Source organism: Triticum aestivum, chromosome 4D (assembly GCF_018294505.1).
Source record: "Triticum aestivum cultivar Chinese Spring chromosome 4D, IWGSC CS RefSeq v2.1, whole genome shotgun sequence".
NCBI lineage: Eukaryota > Viridiplantae > Streptophyta > Magnoliopsida > Poales > Poaceae > Triticum > Triticum aestivum.
In genome coordinates, this window is record NC_057805.1 from 11,143,149 (window position 1) to 11,164,695 (window position 21,547).

Here is a 21,547-nt window from a genome sequence, read left to right on the forward strand (position 1 = left end):
CGATGATGCGAAGATTACATGATTGGTACATGAAACCTGCAGAGAGTCTGATGGGATGAATACTTTGACGCTGAGAGTTAAACCGGAGCATGACCTCGTTGGAATTGAACTGCTGAATGTTCCATTTGAGGATTTCTTCCAGTTTTACAATCAAAAGGCCCTCGATAAAACAACGATCACTTGCTACTGTCTGTAAGTAGTACTACTTCTGTCATTAAGTCTCTCTATATAGGTCAGCTCTTTCATTGCATGTATTTATAATTATCCTCACTATATTATGCAGATTGAAGATCGCCGAATTGAAGAAAAGACAAATCGGTGATATTGGGTTCATTAACACAAATCTCATAGATGCATATACGGTTGAAAAACATGCCAAAGAAGCCGAGGCCAACTTGCTACGATTGTTGGTATTAAATCAAAACAAAGATATAATACTCTTTCCTTACAACTTCAAGTGAGTGTTACTGTCTTGTGCATATTCGGTTTCCCTTATTAGTCCAGGTTATGGTAATGTAATTGATGACTTATGCATGCATGCGCAGCTTCCACTATATTCTCCTAAAGATTAAGCTTGAGCAGGGAGTAGTAACCGTCTTAGACTCGAGACGAAAAGATCCCCAGGACTATGCGAACATGACTCAAATGCTCGAGAAGTAAGTTAAATCGACCATTATCCACCATATCAGCAACTTTATTCATTTCCTGATATCAAGTAATTGTTTTCTTTGTCTGGCAGGGTTTGGAGAAAATTCACCACAAAAGCTCCGGGACTGCCGAAGAAGCTGCAATTTAAACACCCGAAAGTAAGTACTATAGTAGCATGTTCCGCGCATCTCCTAGTGATTCAAGCGCTAATTTCATCAATACCATTTAGCATGCTTGCTTATCAGTTTGATTGACCTCTATTTCTTGTAAAGTGGTTGTGGCAGGAACCCGGGAATAATTACTGTGGATACTACGTTTGCGAGTCCATCCACTACACGACCTGTGAGCGGGGCTACTCTGACGAACAATATGAAGTGCATAAGCAATAATATTCACAATTTTATTTTATTACCATCATTTGTGTTGAGTTTCATTTATTCATATATATATGTATTGACCCCCTTCTTCAAGTTAGATGTTTCGGAAGCGGGATGAACTCCTAGCACCAGATCGTATGCGAGCAATTCAAGAGGAATTGGCGGCATTCTTCCTTGACCACGTGATCGCTGAAAACGGAGAATACTATGTGGACCCTGTGTTCTTACAATTTAATTAGGAGATTGTATTGTAAGAGATAATTATTGTATATATGTAGCCGGTAGTGTCGGATAGATATACGAGAACTTGTTGTTCGACCAATCTCTCGGAGAAGGAGAGGTGGTCGATATCACTTCTCTCTGTATGCATATGTTCATGACGATCTTCTGTTTCCTTCATTTGATTACTAGCTAGCGTGTCTAGTCCTCTCCATACGTATATAGTACGTAGCGTCGACCAAGCACGGAGATAAGAGAGGACACTTCTCTCTATTAATTAGCTAGCTAACACAATATATGAAACACCTAAATTAACCCCCCAACCCCCCCCCCCCCCTTCAAAAAAACAAAAACCCCAGCCCCTGAAATGCTGACGCGTGGATGCCTATTGGTCCCGGTTGGTGGCACCAACCGGGACAAAGGCCCTGCCTATTGGTCCCGGTTGGTGGCACCAACCGGGACAGAAGGCCCTGCCTATTGGTCCCGGTTGGTGGCACCAACCGGGACCAAAGGCCCCCCTGCCTGGGCTGGCAGCAGCGGCCACGTGGAGGACCTTCTGTCCCGGTTCGTGTAAGAACCGGGACTAAAGGGTTAGGGCTTTAGTAACGACCCTTTAGTCCCGGTTCGAAAACCGGGACAAAAGGCCCTTACAAACCGGGGTAAAAGCCCCTTTTCCTACTAGTGATCGTTGGTCCTTGTTGCTGCGATGCGTGGCCAAGAAAAGTCCACAGCCCTCAGACTTTGCATGCATTTGGCAAGCATGGCAGGCCGGACGAGCAAAGAGAATTTAGGGCATCTTCAAGGCCATGCCGTAAACGCCCGCAAACGTTTGTACCGACGTGTCTCGACGTTTCTTGCCATCCAACACAGTGTCGCAAACGTCCGCGGAGTAACGGAAAACCGGCCATTGGCCGTGTCCGTGGAGTGACCCTTAATTATCCTTGTTGTTACTGTTGGGAGGCACGATGGTGGTGTATGTGATTACGCATGTAGCACGTATGTTGTACCAGGCTTCACCCACTACAACCATAAAAAAGGAGGCTTAATGCCTATTTCTGATTGGGTCTGGCCGAGGTTCCTTCCTCCTTAACTTCCTTGGATTCATCCGCCTTCTTCACGTTGCGTGCGAGACCGATACACTTGAAATGACGCATCACAGAGATTCCTAGTTGTTGCTCGGTGGCCAACTTCGTAAGAAGGTTGGTTTCTGCAAAGAGCTTGGTGGTAAAATGAAAGAGGGTATCCATCTTACTGTAGAGACTATTCACCTTGGCTTCGAGATCTTTGCTCATCATCCAATAAGAATCAATCTCTTGACCAATTGTATTTGCACATGGTTTGGAGACTTTCTCAAGTTCGTTGATCTTTTCCTTGATCTCATCAGGAGTTGTCACTTCCGTCTCGGGGTCGCGTGGTCCCATCCCCCGTGCAAAGGAGGAGGAGGCGCTCGCGGCCTGTCACAAGGCCCGACCCAAGGCGCGGCATGCAAAACATGTGCCACCCTTGATCGGCCTGCCCAATAGAAGAAGGTGGGTAGGATGAGATGCGGCCACACACGCTTCTATGCCAACGAGAAAGCCAAGATCGTCACTGCCACACCAGTCGCCTCTTGGGCCCCAGCCGCTCCAGCCGACACCGAGTTTGTCCACTCTAATGTGTCCAATGAGGTGTTTTCCAGGACTCCTTAGATTAATTAGTTTATTAAATATTGCATATTTCCATGTCAAATGTAATGGTGGATATCTACTTATATTTAAGATGTTACATTTTGATGAGAAAATGATGATATTTGAGTGTTAGAGTTGGAGGATTTACCGTTGGATATGCCCTAAGCCCCCTCTCTTTCCCATCCACAACGACAACGCAACCTACATGCACCGTGTGCTGGAGCTAGCAGCTATACAATGGCATCTTGCTCAAACTGATTATGTTTCCATGGCTAGGTTTATGTGGGACTTCACCTGCGGCAAGCGTGGTGAACAACCCCTACATTGTGTTTGGCCGGTCGTCGGAATCGGAATCATGCGAGACACTCTAAAATCTGAATTGCTGCCATAGGCAACACCTCCTATAGTACTAGTTGGTCATACAATACATTGAGAGGATGTAGGCATGACGATGTGAGATGGCATTAACCATCATTTGAACAAATATAATTTTAGCACTAGTCTGCCTTGCATGGCGCTAATGTAAGGTAAGCATAGCACCGCTCCCTAGTTGTATATGTCCATTAACGACTTGTGATCAATTGCCAGCAAACTGTGTTTGTGGCTTCACCGTTCCTGTGACGCTTCCATGGGCATTCTGAACAATAGCTTGTGCCGGGGCAATGTGGTTGGCCCAAGAGAGGTTGACGTTTTTGAGGTAGATGTCGTGGCACGGCACACTCTTGCTGCACATGATCTTGATGGCCTCTCGTTCTGAGGACGTCCCCTGGATGTCGACGAATCGAGCGTCTGTTATGGCCACACCACCATCCTGCAAAGGCAAAAGCAATATATAGGGTTTCGTTCAATTTCAGCAATTGTTCCCTTCTTTCTTTAAGGCAACCATTGATTAAGTGGTGGTGCGGACGGGATCCCTCACCCGTGGTGGACAGTTTCCTTGTTGGCAATAGAACTGGTCGATATCAATAGGCAACCGGACGGCAGTCATTCTGAGTTTGGTGAAAAGGAATCCTGTTGCTTTGCCTTGCCCTCCCTGTATCCATAGAATCAAACCATATGTATATATTAGGGGATATATATACCTACTATATATGGTTTGCAGGTAACCTATGATATGTACATGGAACATGCATGTGTATGCATGCCACCGTCAGTATCCTACCTAATTTTTATATAACTCTCATATTAACGTGCATTGCACGTACACATTTATTAATTATCAAAATGTCACCGCACCCCGCCAGGAATGAAAGTAATTAAAGAGAATCGAGTGGTTGCAAGCATACACATATTGGAGGTCTCTAAAAGCAAAATGAACAGCTTGGATCGTGCAGCCTGTTCAGTTAGCATCCTCTAAGCTAATGTGTCATATTAGCCCATCACGCATGAAGAAGGTCGCCGCTCAGGAGGTAAGTGAGAATTGGTTATGCGCAGGATGGTGTCTACACCACCGTCAGAATGGCGGCTTCCACGGGCCGGGGCCGGCTGGGTTGGGAGGTGGTGGGCCGGAGCCAGCAGCCCAAGGGACTGGGCTGGAGCCGGCAGGATGAAGATGGACTCCGAGTCGGGAGAGGCCTTGATGGAGGGCTTGTGCAGATGCTCGAGGGAGACGCCGGTTGGAATGGCTTGCCGGGTGGAGCTGATCTTGGCGAGCGTGTCCGCAGCCTCCTTGTCGGCTCGCGGGATGCGGTGGAACTCACAACCCTCAAAGTTGCCGCACATCTGCTGAACCAAGAAGCAGTAGCTAGCCTTGTTGGCGTCCCTGGCATCCCGATCACCAGAGACCTGCTGCACCACCAGGTCCAAGTTGCAACAAAGGATGCGTCGGATGCCGATCTCCTTGGCCAACCATGGGCTGTGGACGAGGGTTTCGTATTCCGCCACGTTGTTGGATGTGGGGAAGTGGATCTGCAGCGCATACTGCAGCCGGTCATTCTTGGGGGAATTTAGGACGATGTTGGCTCCCAAGCCAGAGCGCATCTTCAAGTCATCGAAGTGCATCCGCCAGTGCGTCGAGTCGGGAGGTAGCGGTAAGTACTGGGTTTGGGCCCAGTAGACAAGGAAATCAGCCAACGCCAGGGATTTGGCAGCCGTGCGAGGCTCGTAGAAAATCATGTGGGCAGCCAGCTCGAGGGCCCACATGGTGACCCGGTCGGTGGCGTCCCGGTGGCCGATGATCTCTTCGAGAGGAGCCGTGCTCACCACGGTGATGAGTGCTCCTGGAAGTACTGCTTCAGCTTGTTGGCGGCCAGATACACACCGTAGCATATCTTCTAGTAGTGACGGTAGTTTTCTTGGAGAGGGAGAGCACCTCGCTCAGATAGTATCATAGTACACGGGCCGCTAGACCGGCTGCGCCTTGCCTCCTCCGGGCGCTCCACCACTAGCACCACGCTGACCACGCGGGTGGTGGCCGCAGTGTACATTAGCATGGGCTCCTTCCCGGCCGACGCGGCCAGGACAGGTGCGTTGGAGAGCATGCGCTTGAGGTCACGGAAGGCTTCGTCCTCCTGCGGGGTCTAGTCGAACGTGGTCGTCTTCTTCATCAGCTGGTAGAGGGGCAAAGCCCTCTCGCCCAACCGGCCGAGAGAGGCCATGCAGTCGGTGAACTGCTTGGCTTCGCGCAGTCAAGCTGGCTTGCGCACGCGCTCGATCGCCTTAATCTTCTCGGGGTTGGCCTCGATGCCACGCTCTGAGACGAGGAAGCCCAGGAGCTGGCCAAGTGGCACGCCGAACACGTACTTCTCCAGGTTCAGGTTGATCTGGTACTCGCGCAGGTTGGCGAATGTCCCCTTGAGGTCGTCTAGGAGGGTGAGGTGATGAACTTGGGGAAAAAAGGGCTAGCCACAAATTTAGTTGGTGGCGCCTCATTTTCAATCCACGTCACCACTATTTTATTTTGAATAGTGGCGGCGTTGGCATATTTGGTACGTCACCACTATATCATTACTAGTGGCATGTCACTAAAAATCTACGCCTTTCCTTTTTTTGCGGGGTAAAAATCTACGCCATTGCTATTTGGGTCCAACAGCCTACCGGGTCGCAAGTTAGTGATGACGTGTAACTTTTTGTCTAAGAGCAAATATGTTGCTGTGGATGGTTGATTACAACTCGGAGGACCAATTTTTTTTCTTCTGAAACACAAGATCAGTTTCTTATTGATTGTATTTGGCTGTATATCTCACTGGTGTTAAGGAAAACTATAGCTCTGGTCACCCAAGACATATGTGATTCTTTGTAAACCAATCACAACTATAAACTATTTTTTCCATTTTATTTTGTTTTTCTTAAATGTTCTGCAATTGGATCACTTCATGTATAATCGAACTTTCCATCTCCATTATGCTATAAGTGCAGACCCTCTACTAGTCAATTTGTTTTGCTAGATGTGTTGTTATGCTACAGAAAGGAAAAACGACTTGGCTATGTGTTGGGGATTTATTTATTCCCAACCTTGCATAATACTCCCACCGTAAAGAAATATTATTTTTGTGTTTTGTTTACTGCGTTACGCTTTTATATTATTATTTTTACGGAATGAGTACGTGTGTGGGAAATTATGGATTCCCTTATGTGTGTATATCTGTTTCCGACATAGGAGTGCTGGACCATTCATTATTTCCGGGATCTCCAATAGAATATGGCGCCTAAGGACCAGCTTCTTTTGGCTGTTGGTGGTGCTGTTTCTTGTAGCCAAGCCAAGCCATGCCATCGTGGGGCTGTTTCTTGTATGAATCATTAATAAGCTAGCCAAGCCAAGCATCGTGGGGTTGCTTCTTGTGTGAACCAAAATTCCAAGACTAGCTTGCATCGTCTATCTATCTATAAAAACGACCGGACCAGTCGACCTCAGTCTCCTCCATGTTCCTTTGCTGTAGTGAGCGAGCGAAACCTTTTTGCCCAAACCAGTTGAGCAATCCATGACTGACGCGGCCGTGTGACGTGCCGAGCATCCATCTTCCTATCCCTGCTCGTATCGATGGCATGTGCTTTGTGCGCTCCATTTGATCTTAATTTGCCATCGTTGTCTTGCCCTCTTCACTGCTGGCCAATGCAGTGCACATGCATGGCGCTGGTATGATCCAGTCGGGAAGCACGAGGACACTGACACCACCCACGGCCATCTTCGGTCCGCTGCTGGCTATTTCCTTGTGTTTTGCCCATCAGTTCATCCCGATCTTGTCTGCAGCCTCCGATCCCTGCCCTAGAGAACCTCGTCGACATACGCCGGCCTAGCCCTTTGATCTTCGAACCCCAAGTTTAATCTTGAATCTTGTTTCCTTTCAGTAGATTAGATGGGTTAGTTGGTTTTTTATTAGATTATAGATTAATTACACTCATCTTTTGCTCGTTAGTTATACCATAATGAGATATATTCTCTTTGTGTTCCCATCGAGAATGATGAGGGTGTAAAAATCCTTGTTCCCAAATAGTTCCGGTTGAATCGAAACATGGATGTATGTTCTTGCCAAGGTCTGTGTTGCTCCCTTTTAGTTTTCGCACTTGCCCTACCGATGTTTTTCCTTAAACTGGAAACTACAACTTAACTTGATAGGTGCCGCAGCATCTGTGTTTTCTAGTCATAGAACCTGTCCAAACATTGCAAGTTGCTTAACATGTTGGAATTATCTTAACCGCTTATTGACTGAAATCAGTTCCTTTTTAGGGCATCTCCAAAAAGAACACTCAAACCGCCCGCATACAGTCGAATCGTCTTCTTTAGGGTATTTTCAAAGCGGACTCTCAAACCGTCCGCATACGTCTGGATCGTGCGGTCCGCCAGACGTGTTATAACATCCTACACGAGCATGTATCGATCAGCCGAGCGGTCCGGACGTACTTTTTCCGGACAGCAGACATGTAGGACTCCGACTCCCAGCCCATCAAAAATCTCTCCCAGACACCACGCCTCCATCCTTCCATTTTCTCACGTTGCCTTTTTGTCTCTTGCCTTTGTCATCACTCCACCACCATTGCACACCCCTGTTGGTACTCGACGAGTCCGTCACCTCCAGCTGTACACCCGGGATCCAAGCCGATTCTTCTCTATTGTTGGGACGAGCCTTTCCTCCGACCACCACTCGGGTACCATCCGCTCCTACGCTGCTCACCATGCGCAGCAAGTGTCCGTTGAATTGGCCGAGCTAATTGTTTTGTCCCTTCTTCTTCTTTAAAGCAATGGATTCGGATACAGAGTACATATATGAGCATTATGTCGAGTCAAGATATCTTGTGGGAGGTGAAGGCCTTCACCACACTTAAAAAGTTTGTTAAAAGACATCAACGAATCTGGCATCGAGCAACTCATGAGCAACCGAAGGAAAATCTGATCGAGCATTCATGGGCGGTTAAAGAGGGCAATAATATTTGAGTGTAATATTTGAACTGATTTAAGTACAACTACCGCTATATTTGAACATTTGAAATATAAGTCTTATGCTCCTACTCCCTCCGCTCCTAAATATAAGTATTTGTAGTGATTGCAATACGAAATATATATATATATATATATATATATATATATATATATATATATATATATATATATATAGACATTATTTTAAAATGTAGATTCACTCATTTTGCTCCGTGTGTAGTCCGCATTGGAATCTTAAAAAATACTTATATTTAGGGACGGAGTGAGTATTTAGGAACAAAGGGAGTTCGGAGTATGTATCAATTAATGCGCTACAGTACAAGTTGAGAATGGAATAAAAGCACGCAGCAATCAATCAATCAAGCTTATACAACCAACCATTCTTTTGTTCTCCATTTCCAGCTTCCTTTTGATGAGATCAGTACAAGGAAGGCTCAATGCTTCTCACTCTATTTTCTTTTTCCAGCGAAATCATCATCAATCATCAAAACAAAAATCCGAGAAATATGGCACAACCATACCATATTACTAGTACCATATACTAAATCACACACACAAACCCCTTTATTGTCGGCAAGCAAGCAGTTGATCATGGTGCAGCTGATGGGATGAAAATCCTGACAACGATCACTGTGGGTTGCAAATGAGGGCTCTGCCTTGGAAGCACGCGATGAAGACGGGAGGGATGTACCCCGTGATGCTGTTGTAGCAGGTCCAGGCGCTATCTCCAAGGCATGGCAGCAGCTGCTTGCTGATCTCTAGGCCGATGCAGTGCTCCTTGTTGGGCTCCTCCTTATCCTTGGCCAAGCATTCCCTGCCGGCGGCGAGGACGAAGCATGGCGTGAAGGTAGCCTCGTTGGTGACGGCATTCTCGGCGAAGCACCCGAGTGCGACGTTGGCGACGCAGGCCAGGTCTTCGTTGGACGTGCTTTATGTGACACACAGATTATCCTGTGTCAGTACTTACTTTCACGTGCCCTCTCTGAAATGAATGAATTGTAGAAAAGCAGGTACTGACCTTGTGCCGACACACAGATTGTCCTGCGTCAGCAGCGCCGGCGCCGGCGCCGGTGTGGTGGAGCCGCCTGCTCCGCATATGAGCAGCACTAGGACAATGAGGGACTGCTTGATGATGGCCATCGGGCTTTGGTTTGTTGGGTTGGTTGAAGAGACTCACTTCCGCATCAGATGAGATGCGTAGATTTATAGGAGCTGGGCAGGAGGCAGAGCGTAAAGTTTTAAATTTTCGTGATTGCGACACAAGCCCCAGCTAACAGTAAACAGAATCTCATAGCTAAGATTTCGGCGAAAGGGACACTAGAATAAGCAAGCACAAGGAGGACTTACTAGTTGCGCGCGAGCGTTCCGAGCATTGCTCGGTTTCCGACCGGAAAGCAGGTAACCCAACTTTCCTTATTTTTTTGACGGGGTCTCAACCTTCCTTTTAAGCAAATCTGTGTGACAGAAAAATTAAGGGACGCACCTAAAATCAGTTTTGGTGGCGAGATGAGGAGGATAATAAAAAGATGGATTGGCTCGCATGGTGGACACTTTGCTTCCCTAAAAGTGAGGGAGGTAAGGGCTTTAGAGATTTACATTTTTTCAGCCTTCCAATGCTTGCCCTGATTTGTTCTGCGCAAGAATTTTAAATGCCAAGTACCACCTTAACTATGATCTGCTACAATCTACCCCTAAGAAAGGTTCACCCTTCACGTGGCCACAATATCATGTTTTGTCTTTCATCCTTCAAGCTTGGATATATTTGGAGGATTGGTACAGGGGGAGAGGATCCTATAAAGTTCGGATTGGAAGGTTATTACGCCGAAAATGTTACATCCACGGGCTCCTACGAAGAGAATACTACATAAACTTACTAACTAACTAACTATGCCCCCCGATTTTCATGGGGTGGGCCCCTCCCTTCCCTTAACTCCAATCACATCTTCCAACGTTATTGATTTTTTATTACTCTTATTACCCATCCCACGAGGTTAAACGGTAGTTAGCGATCTAATCAATGCTACTATTATTGGTTTGTGGCACGAAGAGCTCACGGGTTTAATGAGTTTGGCCAAAAAAAGGAGAGGAGAGGAGAGGAGGAGATTGCTAATTTGGGCGCGGTAATCTATCCTGGCCTCTCAACGTGCGGGTCGATGTATATATAGAGCTAATTAAGCTCCTTCAGCCTCACACCGCACCACAATCTCTCCTCCTACGTAGTGTGCAAACCAACCAACGCAAGACAAGAGAAGCAGCAATGGCGGTGCAGCAGTGTACGGTGGCGCTCTTGGTGGCCGTCGCCCTCGTGGCGGGGCCAGCCATCTCGTACGCTGCCGAAGCTAGCTACGCCCCAGCCGGGCCACAGCCCAAGGCCACGACCGAGGAGCAGAAGCTAATTGAGAAGGCCAACAACGCCTTCAAGGCGGCCGTGGCGGCCGCAGCCGCAGCCCCTCCAATGGACAAGGGCAAGATATTCGCGAAGACCTTCACGCAGATCTTCGGCAGCTGGTCTCTTGAGGGGGTCACCGACACGTCCAGCACCAAAGCCATTTTCAACTCCAGGGTCGGCTTCACTCTGGCGGGGGCCTCACAGAAAGCCCAGGGTGCTACCCCAGAGGCCAAGTACGAATCTTTCGTGGCCATGTTCGGCAACTCGCTTCGCATCATCACCGGCATCCTCGAGGTCCAAGCCGGCGAGGAAGTCAAGGGGCCGATCCCTGCTAGTGAGCTCAAGGCCATCGACCAGATCGACGCCGCCTTCAGCACGGCAGCCACCGCCGCCGAAGCTGCCCCCAAAAAGGACAGGTCCACCGTCTTCGACTCTGCCTTCAGCAAGGCCATCAAGGAGACCACGGGCGGTGCATACGAGGGCTGCAAGTTTGTCCCCGCCGTCGAGTCCGCCGTCAAGAAAAGCTACGCCACGTTTCTTCCCAGGAATCCCCACGACAAGCGCGCGCTCATTGAGTCCTTCCTGAGCGACACCATCGTCTCCATGGCCGCCGTCGTCGCCCCCGCCCCTGCCACTCCCACCGCCACCGCCGCTGCCGGTGGCTACAAAGTCTAAGCTCACCGCATATACTGCACGTAGATATGCATATGCGTACGTGTGTATGTGACTGTGGCAGCCAGCGAGTTTGATCGACAATCAAAATCAATTATTGGTTTTTGTTTCATGCACCGGCGATCGATGACCTCTTAATTAAGTACTCCCTCCGTTCGGAATTACTCGTCTAAGAAATGAATGTATCTAGATGTATTTTAGTTGTAGATACATTCATTTTTGTGACAAGTAATTCTGAACGGAGGGAGTACATGATAAGCATGGCCATCAGCTAGCATATTCCATTCATTTTCGTATATTACATTCTTGGCCATTCAGTTTTGACCAGCTATTGGAACACTAAATTGTAACCAACCATGCATGTAGAAGATGTCATAATACACATACTTTCTACTTACTGTATTTATATCTCTAAGCTGAGCTGCTTGATTTGTATTCTCTGACAACCTCATGCGTGCTCAAACTGATTCAGTTTAAAACAAGCAGCAGTCGGTTTTATATATATTGCTTTGCTACCATTTGGAATGGTGCAGGTGAAAAGCAAGCAATGCTTTCGTAAGCAAGATAGTGTCAACGAAGATTGCGTGTGTGTCTCTATGTGTGCGACAGACGCTTTTTCATACTGTCTGATTACCTCATATCATAAGTACTCCCTCTATTCACTTTTATAAGACCTTGAAGACATTTCAAACCATCTGCAAAACAATCAATTTTGAGTTGCCTGAAACGACTTACAAAAGTGAATGGAGGGAGTACAACATATTACTACCGGCAGTGCTAGTAAGAAAAAAAATCCTAGAGATTTCAATCCTCCAAAATTTCTTCGCAAATCCTTTGAATCAAAGAAGCCATAACCCTTGTTTTCTTCTTATACATGTTATTTGATTCGTAGAGATGCAACCATAATGATTTTTTCTTAGGATTCATCTGTACTAGATGCCAGCAGAAAATTTTCATCCACTCCAACCCCATGTGAAGATTCCTATATGCTCGATCAAACATCCATGCAATCCTGTAGTACCGAAGATGGCATGATATCTTATTTCCGTATTTTCCCTATTCCTATGTTTTAAAAATCCCGCGAATCAGAGAAGCCTGGTGGCAACAATGCAAATTGGTTTTTGTACCCGAAATATTACAACAAGTAATTTGTGAGAATTTGAAACAAGAATAATACAAATCCAACTCCGATCCATATCCTCCAAAAATAGTCTTCAATCACTCTTTATCTAAGATAGCCACATATTAAAGAGGAGGTGTTGGGGGTTTTTAGCTTGATATCATATGCAAACACAAAAAGGAACCAACATAGCGAACTTAAAGGTAAGGTCAAGCACACTTTTTTAGATAAAAGGCGTAAGGAGCGCCCAGCTTTAAATGAATAAAGCCAACAAGGCCAACGTTGTTCAGTATAACAAACCAAGTAAAGAATAAACAAAGATTACATGCCATCTCAAAAGGCAAAGGATGTTAAAACAAACTAGAGCCGAAAGGATCGAACACCGAAGACATCAGGCGGTTGTTTTTGTTGACCTAGTGTACTTATTTAATCTTGTTTTGCACCGCACCAGCCACCTCGACATCCTTCCTCTTTGGCAAAAGACTCCAATACCCAAAAAACAATGACCATTTGATGTAATCAACAGGTTGATTTAGAAATTTACCCGTCGCAGTCAGTTTATTGTGGCTTCCAAAGAGCCCAGGCTACAGCCGCGGAGGAATGCCATGCAATTCTTTGGTGATGACTGTTGTGGGGTGGCGTGGCACACGGTAGGGGGGGGAGAGAAGGCGCTAGTGGCGACTAACATGCAAGAGTTGAGGGAGGAGGAGGGGAAGCGGTGGCAGTTTGACCGAGTGAGAAGAGTTGGGGCGAGGAGAGTTTTTTTAGGGTGGGTGAGGAGAGGGTTCCAGCATGTTCCCACCTATCTGAAGAGGTGGGTAGCTAGGCAGGCCCACATGTCTGTAGCACATCCAACAAAGAGGCTCCTAGATTGGAAAAGGGAATTTGCCGCTCATTGTGACAAAATGTTGGATAAATACATAAGGGGTACACACAAGCCAGCCCATGTGCAATTTTTCATTTGCTCATTTCTTTGGGCCTTTTTTCCTTCTTTTTTATTCTTTCTATTATATTCACAGCCTTTTCCTTACGGGTTTTAATGGGTTTTTTTTTACTTTCATTTTTACTCATATTTTTTCTTCAAATCATCTTTTTTAATAAATCATAAATATTTTACAAAGATTTTTAAAGATCATCAATATTTAGTAAATTATGAATTTCGTTCTAAAATTGATGAACATTTTTAAACTTCGTGATCATTTTATATTCATGCACATTTTAAATTCATCGACAATATTTTTAATTCGTGAATATTAAATATCATGAAAATTATTTAAAAATTGGTGAACAATCTACATTCATGAATATCTTTAAAATTTGGTGAACATTTTTTAAATGTGCCATATTAGCCCATCACGCATGAAGAAGGTCGGCGCTCAAGAGGTAAGTGAGAATTGGTTATGCGCAGGATGGTGCCTCCACCACCGTCAGGATGGCGACTTCCATGGGCCGGGGCCGGCTGGGTTGGAAGGTGGTGGGCCGGAGCCGGCAGCCCAAGGGACTGGGCCGGCAGCCCCCGGGCCGAAGGCGGGAGCTGTTAGGTCGACCGTGATGAAGATGGACTCCGCGTCGGGAGAGGGCTTGATGGAGGGCTTGTGCAGATGCTCAAGGGAGACGCCAGTTCGAATGGCTTGTGATCAAGATGGACTCCGAGTCGGCAGAGGGCTTGATGGAGGGCTTGTGCAGATGCTCGAGGGAGATGCCTGTTGGAATGGCTTGTCGGGTGGAGCTGATCTTGGCGAGCGTGTCCGCAGCCTCGTTGTCGGCTCGAGGGATGTGGTGGAACTCACAACCCTCGAAGTTGCCGCACATCTGCTGGACCAAGAAGCGGTAGCTGGCCGTGTTGGCGTCCCTGCCATCCCGATTGCAAGAGACCTGCTGCACCACCTGGTCCAAGTTGCAACAAAGGATGTGCCGGATGCCGATGTCCTTGGCCAACCATCCCGTGGACGAGGGTTTCGTATTCCGCCACGTTGTTGGACGCGGGGAAGTGGGTCTGCAGCGCATACTGCAGCCGGTCATTCTTGGGGGAATTTAGGACAATGTCGGCTCCCAAGCCAGAGCGCATCTTCAAGTCGTCGAAGTGCATCCACCAGTGTGTCGAGTCGGGAGGCGGCGGTAAGTACTGGATTTCTTCCAGTCGACGAGGAAATCAGCCAGTGCCTGGGATTTGACAGCCGTGCGAGGCTCGTAGAAAATCGTGTGGGCAGCCAGCTCGATGGCCCACATGGTGACCCTGCCGGTGGCGTCCTAGCGGCCGATGATCTCTCCAAGAGGAGCCATGCTCACCACGGTGTTGAGTGCTCCTAGAAGTACTGCTTCAGCTTGTTGGGGGCCACATACACACCTAGCATATCTTCTAGTAGTGGGGGTAGTTTTGCTTGGAGAGGGAGAGCACCTCGCTCAGATAGTATGATAGTACACGGGCTGCTAGACCGGCTGCGCCTTGCCTCCTCCGGGCACTCCACCACTAGCACCACGCTGACCACGCGGGTGGTGGCCGCAATGTACATTAGCATGGGCTCCTTCTCGGCCCGCGCGGCCAGGACAGGTGCGGTGGAGAGTATGCGCTTGAGGTCACAGAAGGCTTCGTCCGCCTGCGGGGTCCAGTCAAATGCGGTCGTCTTCTTCATCAGCTGGTACAGGAGCAAAGCCCTCTCGCCCAACCGGCTGAGAGAGGCCATCCAGTCGGTGAACTTCTGGGCTTCGCGCAGTCAAGCTGGCTTGCGCACGCGCTCGATCGCCTTAATCTTCTCGGGGTTGGCCTCGATGCCACGCTCTGAGACAAGGAAACCAAGGAGCTGGCCAAGTGGCACGCCGAACACGTACTTCTCCGGGTTCAGGTTGATCTGGTACTCGCGCAGGTTGTCGAACGTCTCCTTGAGGTTGTCTAGGAGGGTGAGGTGATGCACTAGGGGAAAAAGGGCTAGCCACAAATTTAGTTGGTGGCGCCTCATTTTCAATCCACGTCATCACTATTTTTTTAATAGTGGTGGCGTTGGCATATTTGGTACGTCACCACTATATCATTACTGGTGGCATGTCACTAAAAATCTACGCCATTGCTTTTTTTTGCGGGGTAAAAATCTACACCATTGCTATTTGGATCCAACAGCCTACCGGGTCGCAAGTTAGTGATGACGTGTAACTTTTTGTCTAAGAGCAAATATGTTGCTATGGATGGTTGATTACAACTTGGAGGACCAATTTTTTTTTCTTCTGAAACACAAGATCAGTTTCTTATTGATTGTATTTGGCTGTATATCTCACTGGTGTTAAGGAGCACTATAGCTCTGGTCACCCAAGACATATGTGATTCTTTGTAAACCAATCGCAACTATAAACTATTTTTTCCATTTTATTTTGTTTTTCTTAAATGTTCTGCAATTGGATCACTCCATGTATAATTGAACTTTCCATCTCGATTATGCTACAAGTGCAGACCCTCTACTAGTCATTTTTTTGCTAGATATGTGTTGTTATGCTACAGAAAGGAAAAGCGACTTGACTATATGTTGGGGATTTATTTATTCCCAACCTTGCATAATACTCCCACCGTAAAGAAATTTATTTTTTGTGTATTGTTTACTGCGTTACGCTTTTATATATTTTTTTACGGAGGGAGTACGTGTGTGGGAAATCATGGATTCCCTTATGTGTATATATCTGTTTCCGATATAGGAGTGTTGGACCATTCATTATTTCCTGGATCTCCAAGAGAATCACATATGTGGGGCTGTTTCTTGTGTGAACCTAAGGACCAGCTTCTTTTGGCTGTTGGTGGTGCTGTTTCTTGTGTGAACCATTAATAAGCTAGCCAAGCCATGCATCGTGGGGCTGTTTCTTGTGTGAACTGAAATTCCAAGACTAGCTTGCATCGTCTATCTTTCTATCTATCTATAAAAAGGACCGGACCGGACCGGTCGACCTCAGTCTCCTCCATGTTCCTTTGCTCTAGTGAGCGAGCGAAACCTTTTTTCCCAAACCAGTTGAGCAATCCATGACTGACGCGGCCGTGTGACGTGTCAAGCATCCATCTTCATACCCCTGACTCATATCAATGGCATGTGCTTTGTTGTGACGCCCGGATAATTAAGCTCCAGTAATTCCACACTAATGATGCCACGTCACCACAACTACTGTTGTTAATCTTGCGATGATACGACACCGATTCAAATTCAGATCCAAAATCAAGGCAAACAACAACAATTTTCAAATATTGAAACTAAAATGTTCTGGATGTGCCAATTAATTCATAAGTAAATATGGTGAAGAAACCACATTGTTCTAAATGCTTAAATGCTTTAAAATAAATAAAACAGCAGCAAAACAATTATTAAAAGCCTTTTTTTAATTTATAAAATGTTAAACTATTTTCTATTGGATAACCAAATTGTAGTGGCAGTATTATATTTAGTAATGCTAACTTAAAGACTATTTTTATAGTTTATAAAACTAAACATGAAAGGAACTAGTAATAAAACAGAAAAGAAAAAAAACAGAACAGGCCACCCCCCCCCCCCCCCCCCCGTGGGCCAAGTGGCCCAGCTGGCCACTACACCAGGCCGGCCCAGCTCCCCTGGCTATAACCCCCCTAGGTCCAGCCCCAAACCCTAACCTGCCCCACTCCCCCCAGAACCGCCGCCACCCACAGGAGCGCTCGCGCGCACGCATGAGTCCTCGAGGGTGAGGAGCCCCCTCGTGCCCGACGCCGCGCCCGCGACCCCTCTGACCGCCTCGCCGCCCTTCCCCGCCGCCCGCCGTCATCGTCGCCGCCTCCCATCTCCGTCGCTCGTCCTCGACGTCCTCCTCGACGGCCCGCATCAAGCCACGCCGCCCCGACCCCAACGTTGCCCTCCGCCTCGACCTCGCCACGCCGTCCTCGTCCTCCTCGTCGGACTCCGTCGAGCCTCGTCGGCGAACCCCTGCAACGGGGGTGAGGATCCCGACCCACTCCGCCTACCCCCTTTTTTCTCCCTTCTCCCGGTCGCTAACGCCGTCCCCGCCCGCTGTCCGCCGTGACCGCGCTCCGGCCGCGCCCCCGCCTTGTTCCTGCCTCGCTCGGCGGCGCACCAACGCGCGCTTGGTCGCACGGGGCCGCGCCCACAACCGCTCGCAACTCCGGCCACCCGCGCACAGGCGTTTCCGCCGCGGCTCCTGCTCCACGAGCCCTTCAACGCGCCTTCCCGTCATCGGAGTTGTGCTCCCGAGCACCTCCGTCGTCCCCTGATGCCCGCGCCTCCCCCTCTCCCATCCTCTGCACACCCCCCCTGATTGGATCGGGGGGATCGAACCGTCGCCATGCCTCGGTGCTGCCCCGCCGTGCCCTCACCGGTGCCATCTCTGGCGCCCGGCGCCCCTCCGTGCCCGCTGGCCCTCGCCCGGGTCGGGCACCTCCAGCGCCCCATCGCCCGCACCCGCACACCCGCTAACCCGCATCGGCCCCCTGGGCCAATGACATGTGGGGCCCAGTCCCTGGAATGCAAAAAAAGGGATATAAAAAAGGAATTAAAAATAAATAAATAAAACAAATGTTAATTAATTAATTAATTAATTAACTAAATTAATTAAGTTAATTAAATCCTGATTAGTTGACTAGTTTAATTTACTTAACCTGCTAATTAAACTAAGTAACTGTTAATTAGTTATCAGTCTATGACAGAATGGACCCACGTGTCAGATTGACCAGTCAACCCCTCTGTTGACTGCTGACGTCATGCTGATGCAATAATACTAATTTCGAATTAATTTAATAATAATAATTTAGAAAATGATTTAAAACTTTAAAAATTAATATAAAATAAACCATAGCTCGGCTGGAAAAACTTTGTACATGAAAGTTGCTCAGAACGACGAGACGAATCCAGATACGCAGCCCGTTCGTCCGCCACGCGTCCCTAGCATAGAGAACACGCAACTTTCCCCCTCCGGTTCATCTGTCCGAAAACGACAAACACCGGGGATACTTTCAAGGTTGTTTCCACCCTTCGCCGGTATCACCTCCTACCGCGTTAGGTCACCCCTAGCACCGCTTATTGCCATGTTATGTTCTGTGATGCCTTGTGTGCTCCGTATTTACTGTTTCTTCCCCCCTCTTCTTCCCCGGTAGACCTCGAGACCGACGCTGCTGCTGCCCAGTTCGACTACGGAGTTGACGACCCCTCCTTCTTGCCAGAGCAACCAGGCAAGCCCCCCCCTTGATCACCAGATATCGCCTATTCTTCTCTCTATTGCTTGCATTAGATTAGTGTAGCATGTTACTGTTCGGTTACTCCTATTCTGTTGCATAGCCTGTCATTGTTGCTACAGTTATTACCCTTACCTGCAATCCTAAATGCTTAGTATAGGATGCTAGTATTCCATCAGTGGCCCTACATTCTTCTCCGTCTGCCATGCTATACTACTGGGCCGTGACCACTCGGGAGGTGATCACGGGCATATGCTATATACTTTATACTGTTACATTACTTATGATACTGTTCGGAGATGGGGGCTGAAGGGGCAGGTGGCTCCATTCTGGTAGAGGTGGGCCTAGGTTCCCGATGGCCCCCCGACTGTTACTTGTGGCGGAGCGACAGGGCAGGTTGAGACCACCTAGGAGAGAGGTGGGCCTGGCCCTGGTCGGCGTTCGCGGATACTTCAATTAACACGCTTAATTAACGAGTTCTTGGTATTTGATCTGAGTCTGGCCACTGGCCTATACGCACTAACCAACTACGCGGGAACAGTTATGGGCACTCGACGTCGTGGTATCAGCCGAAGCCTTCGTGACGTCAGCGACTGAGCGGCGCGCGCCGGATTGGACTGGAACGCCTGCTCTTGTATTAGGGAGGCTAGGTCTGCTTCCGGCCGCCCTCGCAACGTGCAGGTGTGCAATGGGCGATGGGCCCAGACCCCTGCGCCATAGGATTTAGACCGGCGTGCTGACCTCTCTGTTGTGCCTAGGTAGGGCCGCGACGTGTTGATCTTCCGAGGCCGGGCATGACCCAGGAAAGTGTGTCCGGCCAAATGGGATCGAGCGTGTTGGGTAATGTGGTGCACCCCTGCAGGGAAGTTTATCTATTCGAATAGCCGTGTCCCTCGGTAAAAGGACGACCCGGAGTTGTACCTTGACCTTATGACAACTAGAACCGGATACTTAATAAAACACACCCTTCCAAGCGCCAGATACAACCCGGTGATCGCTCTCTCACAGGTCGACGAGGAGAGGATCGTCGGGTAGGATTATGCTATGCGATGCTACTTGGAGGACTTCAATCTACTCTCTTCTACATGCTGCAAGACGGAGGCTGCCAGAAGCGTAGTCTTCGACAGGATTAGCTATCCCCCTCTTATTCTGGCATTCTGCAGTCCACCGATATGGCCCTTTACACATATACCCATGCATATGTAGTGTAGTTCCTTGCTTGCGAGTACTTTGGATGAGTACTCACGGTTGCTTTTCTCCATCTTTTCCCCCTTTCTCTTCTACCTGGTTGTCGCAACCAGATGCCGGATCCCAGGAGCCAGACGCCATCGTCGACAACGACTCCTACTACTCTGGAGGTGCCTACTACTACGTGCAGGCCGCTGACGATGACCAGGAGTAGTTAGGAGGATCCCAAGCAGGAGGTCTGCGCCTCTTTCGATTTGTATCCCAGTTTGTGCTAGCCATCTTATGGCAACTTGTTTAACTTATGTCTGTGCCCAGATATTGTTGCTTCCGCTGACTCGTCTATGATCAAGCACTTGTATTCGAGCCCTCGAGGCCCCTGGCTTGTATTATAATGCTTGTATGACTTATTGTATTTTTAGAGTTGTGTTGTGATATCTTCCCGTGAGTCCCTGATCTTGATCGTACACGTTCGCGTGTATGATTAGTGTACGATTGAATAGGGGGCGTCACAAGTTGGTATCAGAGCCGACTGCCTGTAGGAATCCCCCTTCCACACTCCTTGGCGGAAGTCGAGTCTAGACATTGCAAAGCTTTTTACTAACTTGGCTGTGCGGCTTACGGGCCCACGTCGCCATTGGGTGGTATTAGGATCTTTTACTCCTCTTCTATGCTCTGGGACTCTGATCTCTCTTCTAATCGGGTTAAATGATTTTGCTAACTCTAAATCTAGGTTCTCGTAACTATTTCTCCCGAAGAGCCCTCATTTTGGAAGATCACCTGCTTCGTCGGAAGATCCTGAGGATATCCCTCGATATTTTCCCAGGACCCTTGTGCTCCTCGCCTTTGCAATCCACTGTCACCGATATATCCCTATGGATATCTGTATGCACTTGTCATTCTCTTGATCATTCCTCATCGCTCTTGTTGTTACAAGATGCCTTCAAATATTCGTCGTTGTCCCGAAAATCCTTGGAGTTTACTGTCTTGCAGTTTTATTTCGCATGAAAACCCTTATGGGTTTTTCCTCACATTTATCGAGGATCCGTTCATCTCAATTGTTCATGTTTCTCACAAAATTCTTCAGAATACCTTTTGATCTTTCGAAAATCCTCTGCAGCCTGTTATTCTTGAAATCCTTGCCTGCTTGCATTATGGTTAATTCCATATGACTAGTAGTCCTGGATCACATCCCTTGTCTTAGTCATTTTGAGCCTATTTATTCAATAGGTGCGTACGCACCGCAGTCATGAGGTTATCCTTTTTAAAATTATCTTTCCGACTCAGACGTCATTCCAGACATGAGTTGGTTCTCGGCAATTCAAACCTTTATTGATTGTCCAACTAAGTGTTTTCAACTTATCCATCCTTGATCAGAGCGTCTGCTTCTGATCCTTCATTTTGGAAACCATAATTTCTTTCTATTTAAGCATCAGACTAATCAGGTGATTCTTGAATCTGATGCCTCTGCATTCTTCTTCCTCTGAGTGAGTACTGATACTCACATCAGCTCCGTTGTGGATCGCTCGTCCATTGTTGGATTGTTATCCGACAGTGTCCTTCATATTCAATCACCTTGTGAGTCCTTCCCCTGATACATAATGCCTTTGGTAAATTGTATCCTCTGCTTGGCCAACCATGCTCTACTTCAAGCTTGTGTATTACTTTTGAAACTTGTGGTATATGTTACTAAGATGCCTGATGGG

General features: G+C 47.8%; 2 protein-coding genes across 2 annotated transcripts; one reads left to right on the forward strand and one right to left on the reverse strand.

Moving 5' to 3' along the window:
* Positions 1–8,853: 8,853 nt before the first annotated feature.
* Positions 8,854–9,439, reverse strand: LOC123099389 (uncharacterized). The gene is made up of 2 exons (XM_044521559.1): positions 9,307–9,439; positions 8,854–9,216 (listed from the first exon to the last, which is right to left on the reverse strand). The coding sequence occupies exons 1-2, from the start codon at positions 9,426–9,428 to the stop codon at positions 8,916–8,918; spliced, it is 423 nt and encodes a 140-aa protein (XP_044377494.1). The 5' UTR covers positions 9,429–9,439; the 3' UTR covers positions 8,854–8,915.
* A 1,052-nt stretch (positions 9,440–10,491) lies between these two features.
* Positions 10,492–11,461, forward strand: LOC123099390 (pollen allergen KBG 41). Its single transcript, XM_044521560.1, has one exon. The coding sequence runs from the start codon at positions 10,546–10,548 to the stop codon at positions 11,350–11,352; it is 807 nt and encodes a 268-aa protein (XP_044377495.1). The 5' UTR covers positions 10,492–10,545; the 3' UTR covers positions 11,353–11,461.
* The last annotated feature ends 10,086 nt before the right edge of the window (positions 11,462–21,547 follow it).

What these genes read in the sequence shown, in the direction of transcription:
- LOC123099389 (XM_044521559.1), bottom strand. Translation starts at nt 9,428, where the DNA reads ATGGCCATCATCAAGCAGTCCCTCATTGTCCTAGTGCTGCTCATATGC. An exon ending in AATCTGTGTGTCGGCACAAG is followed by an intron (nt 9,217 to 9,306) that starts GTCAGTACCTGC and finishes TGTCACATAAAG; the next exon opens with CACGTCCAACGAAGACCTGG.
- LOC123099390 (XM_044521560.1), top strand. Translation starts at nt 10,546, where the DNA reads ATGGCGGTGCAGCAGTGTACGGTGGCGCTCTTGGTGGCCGTCGCCCTC.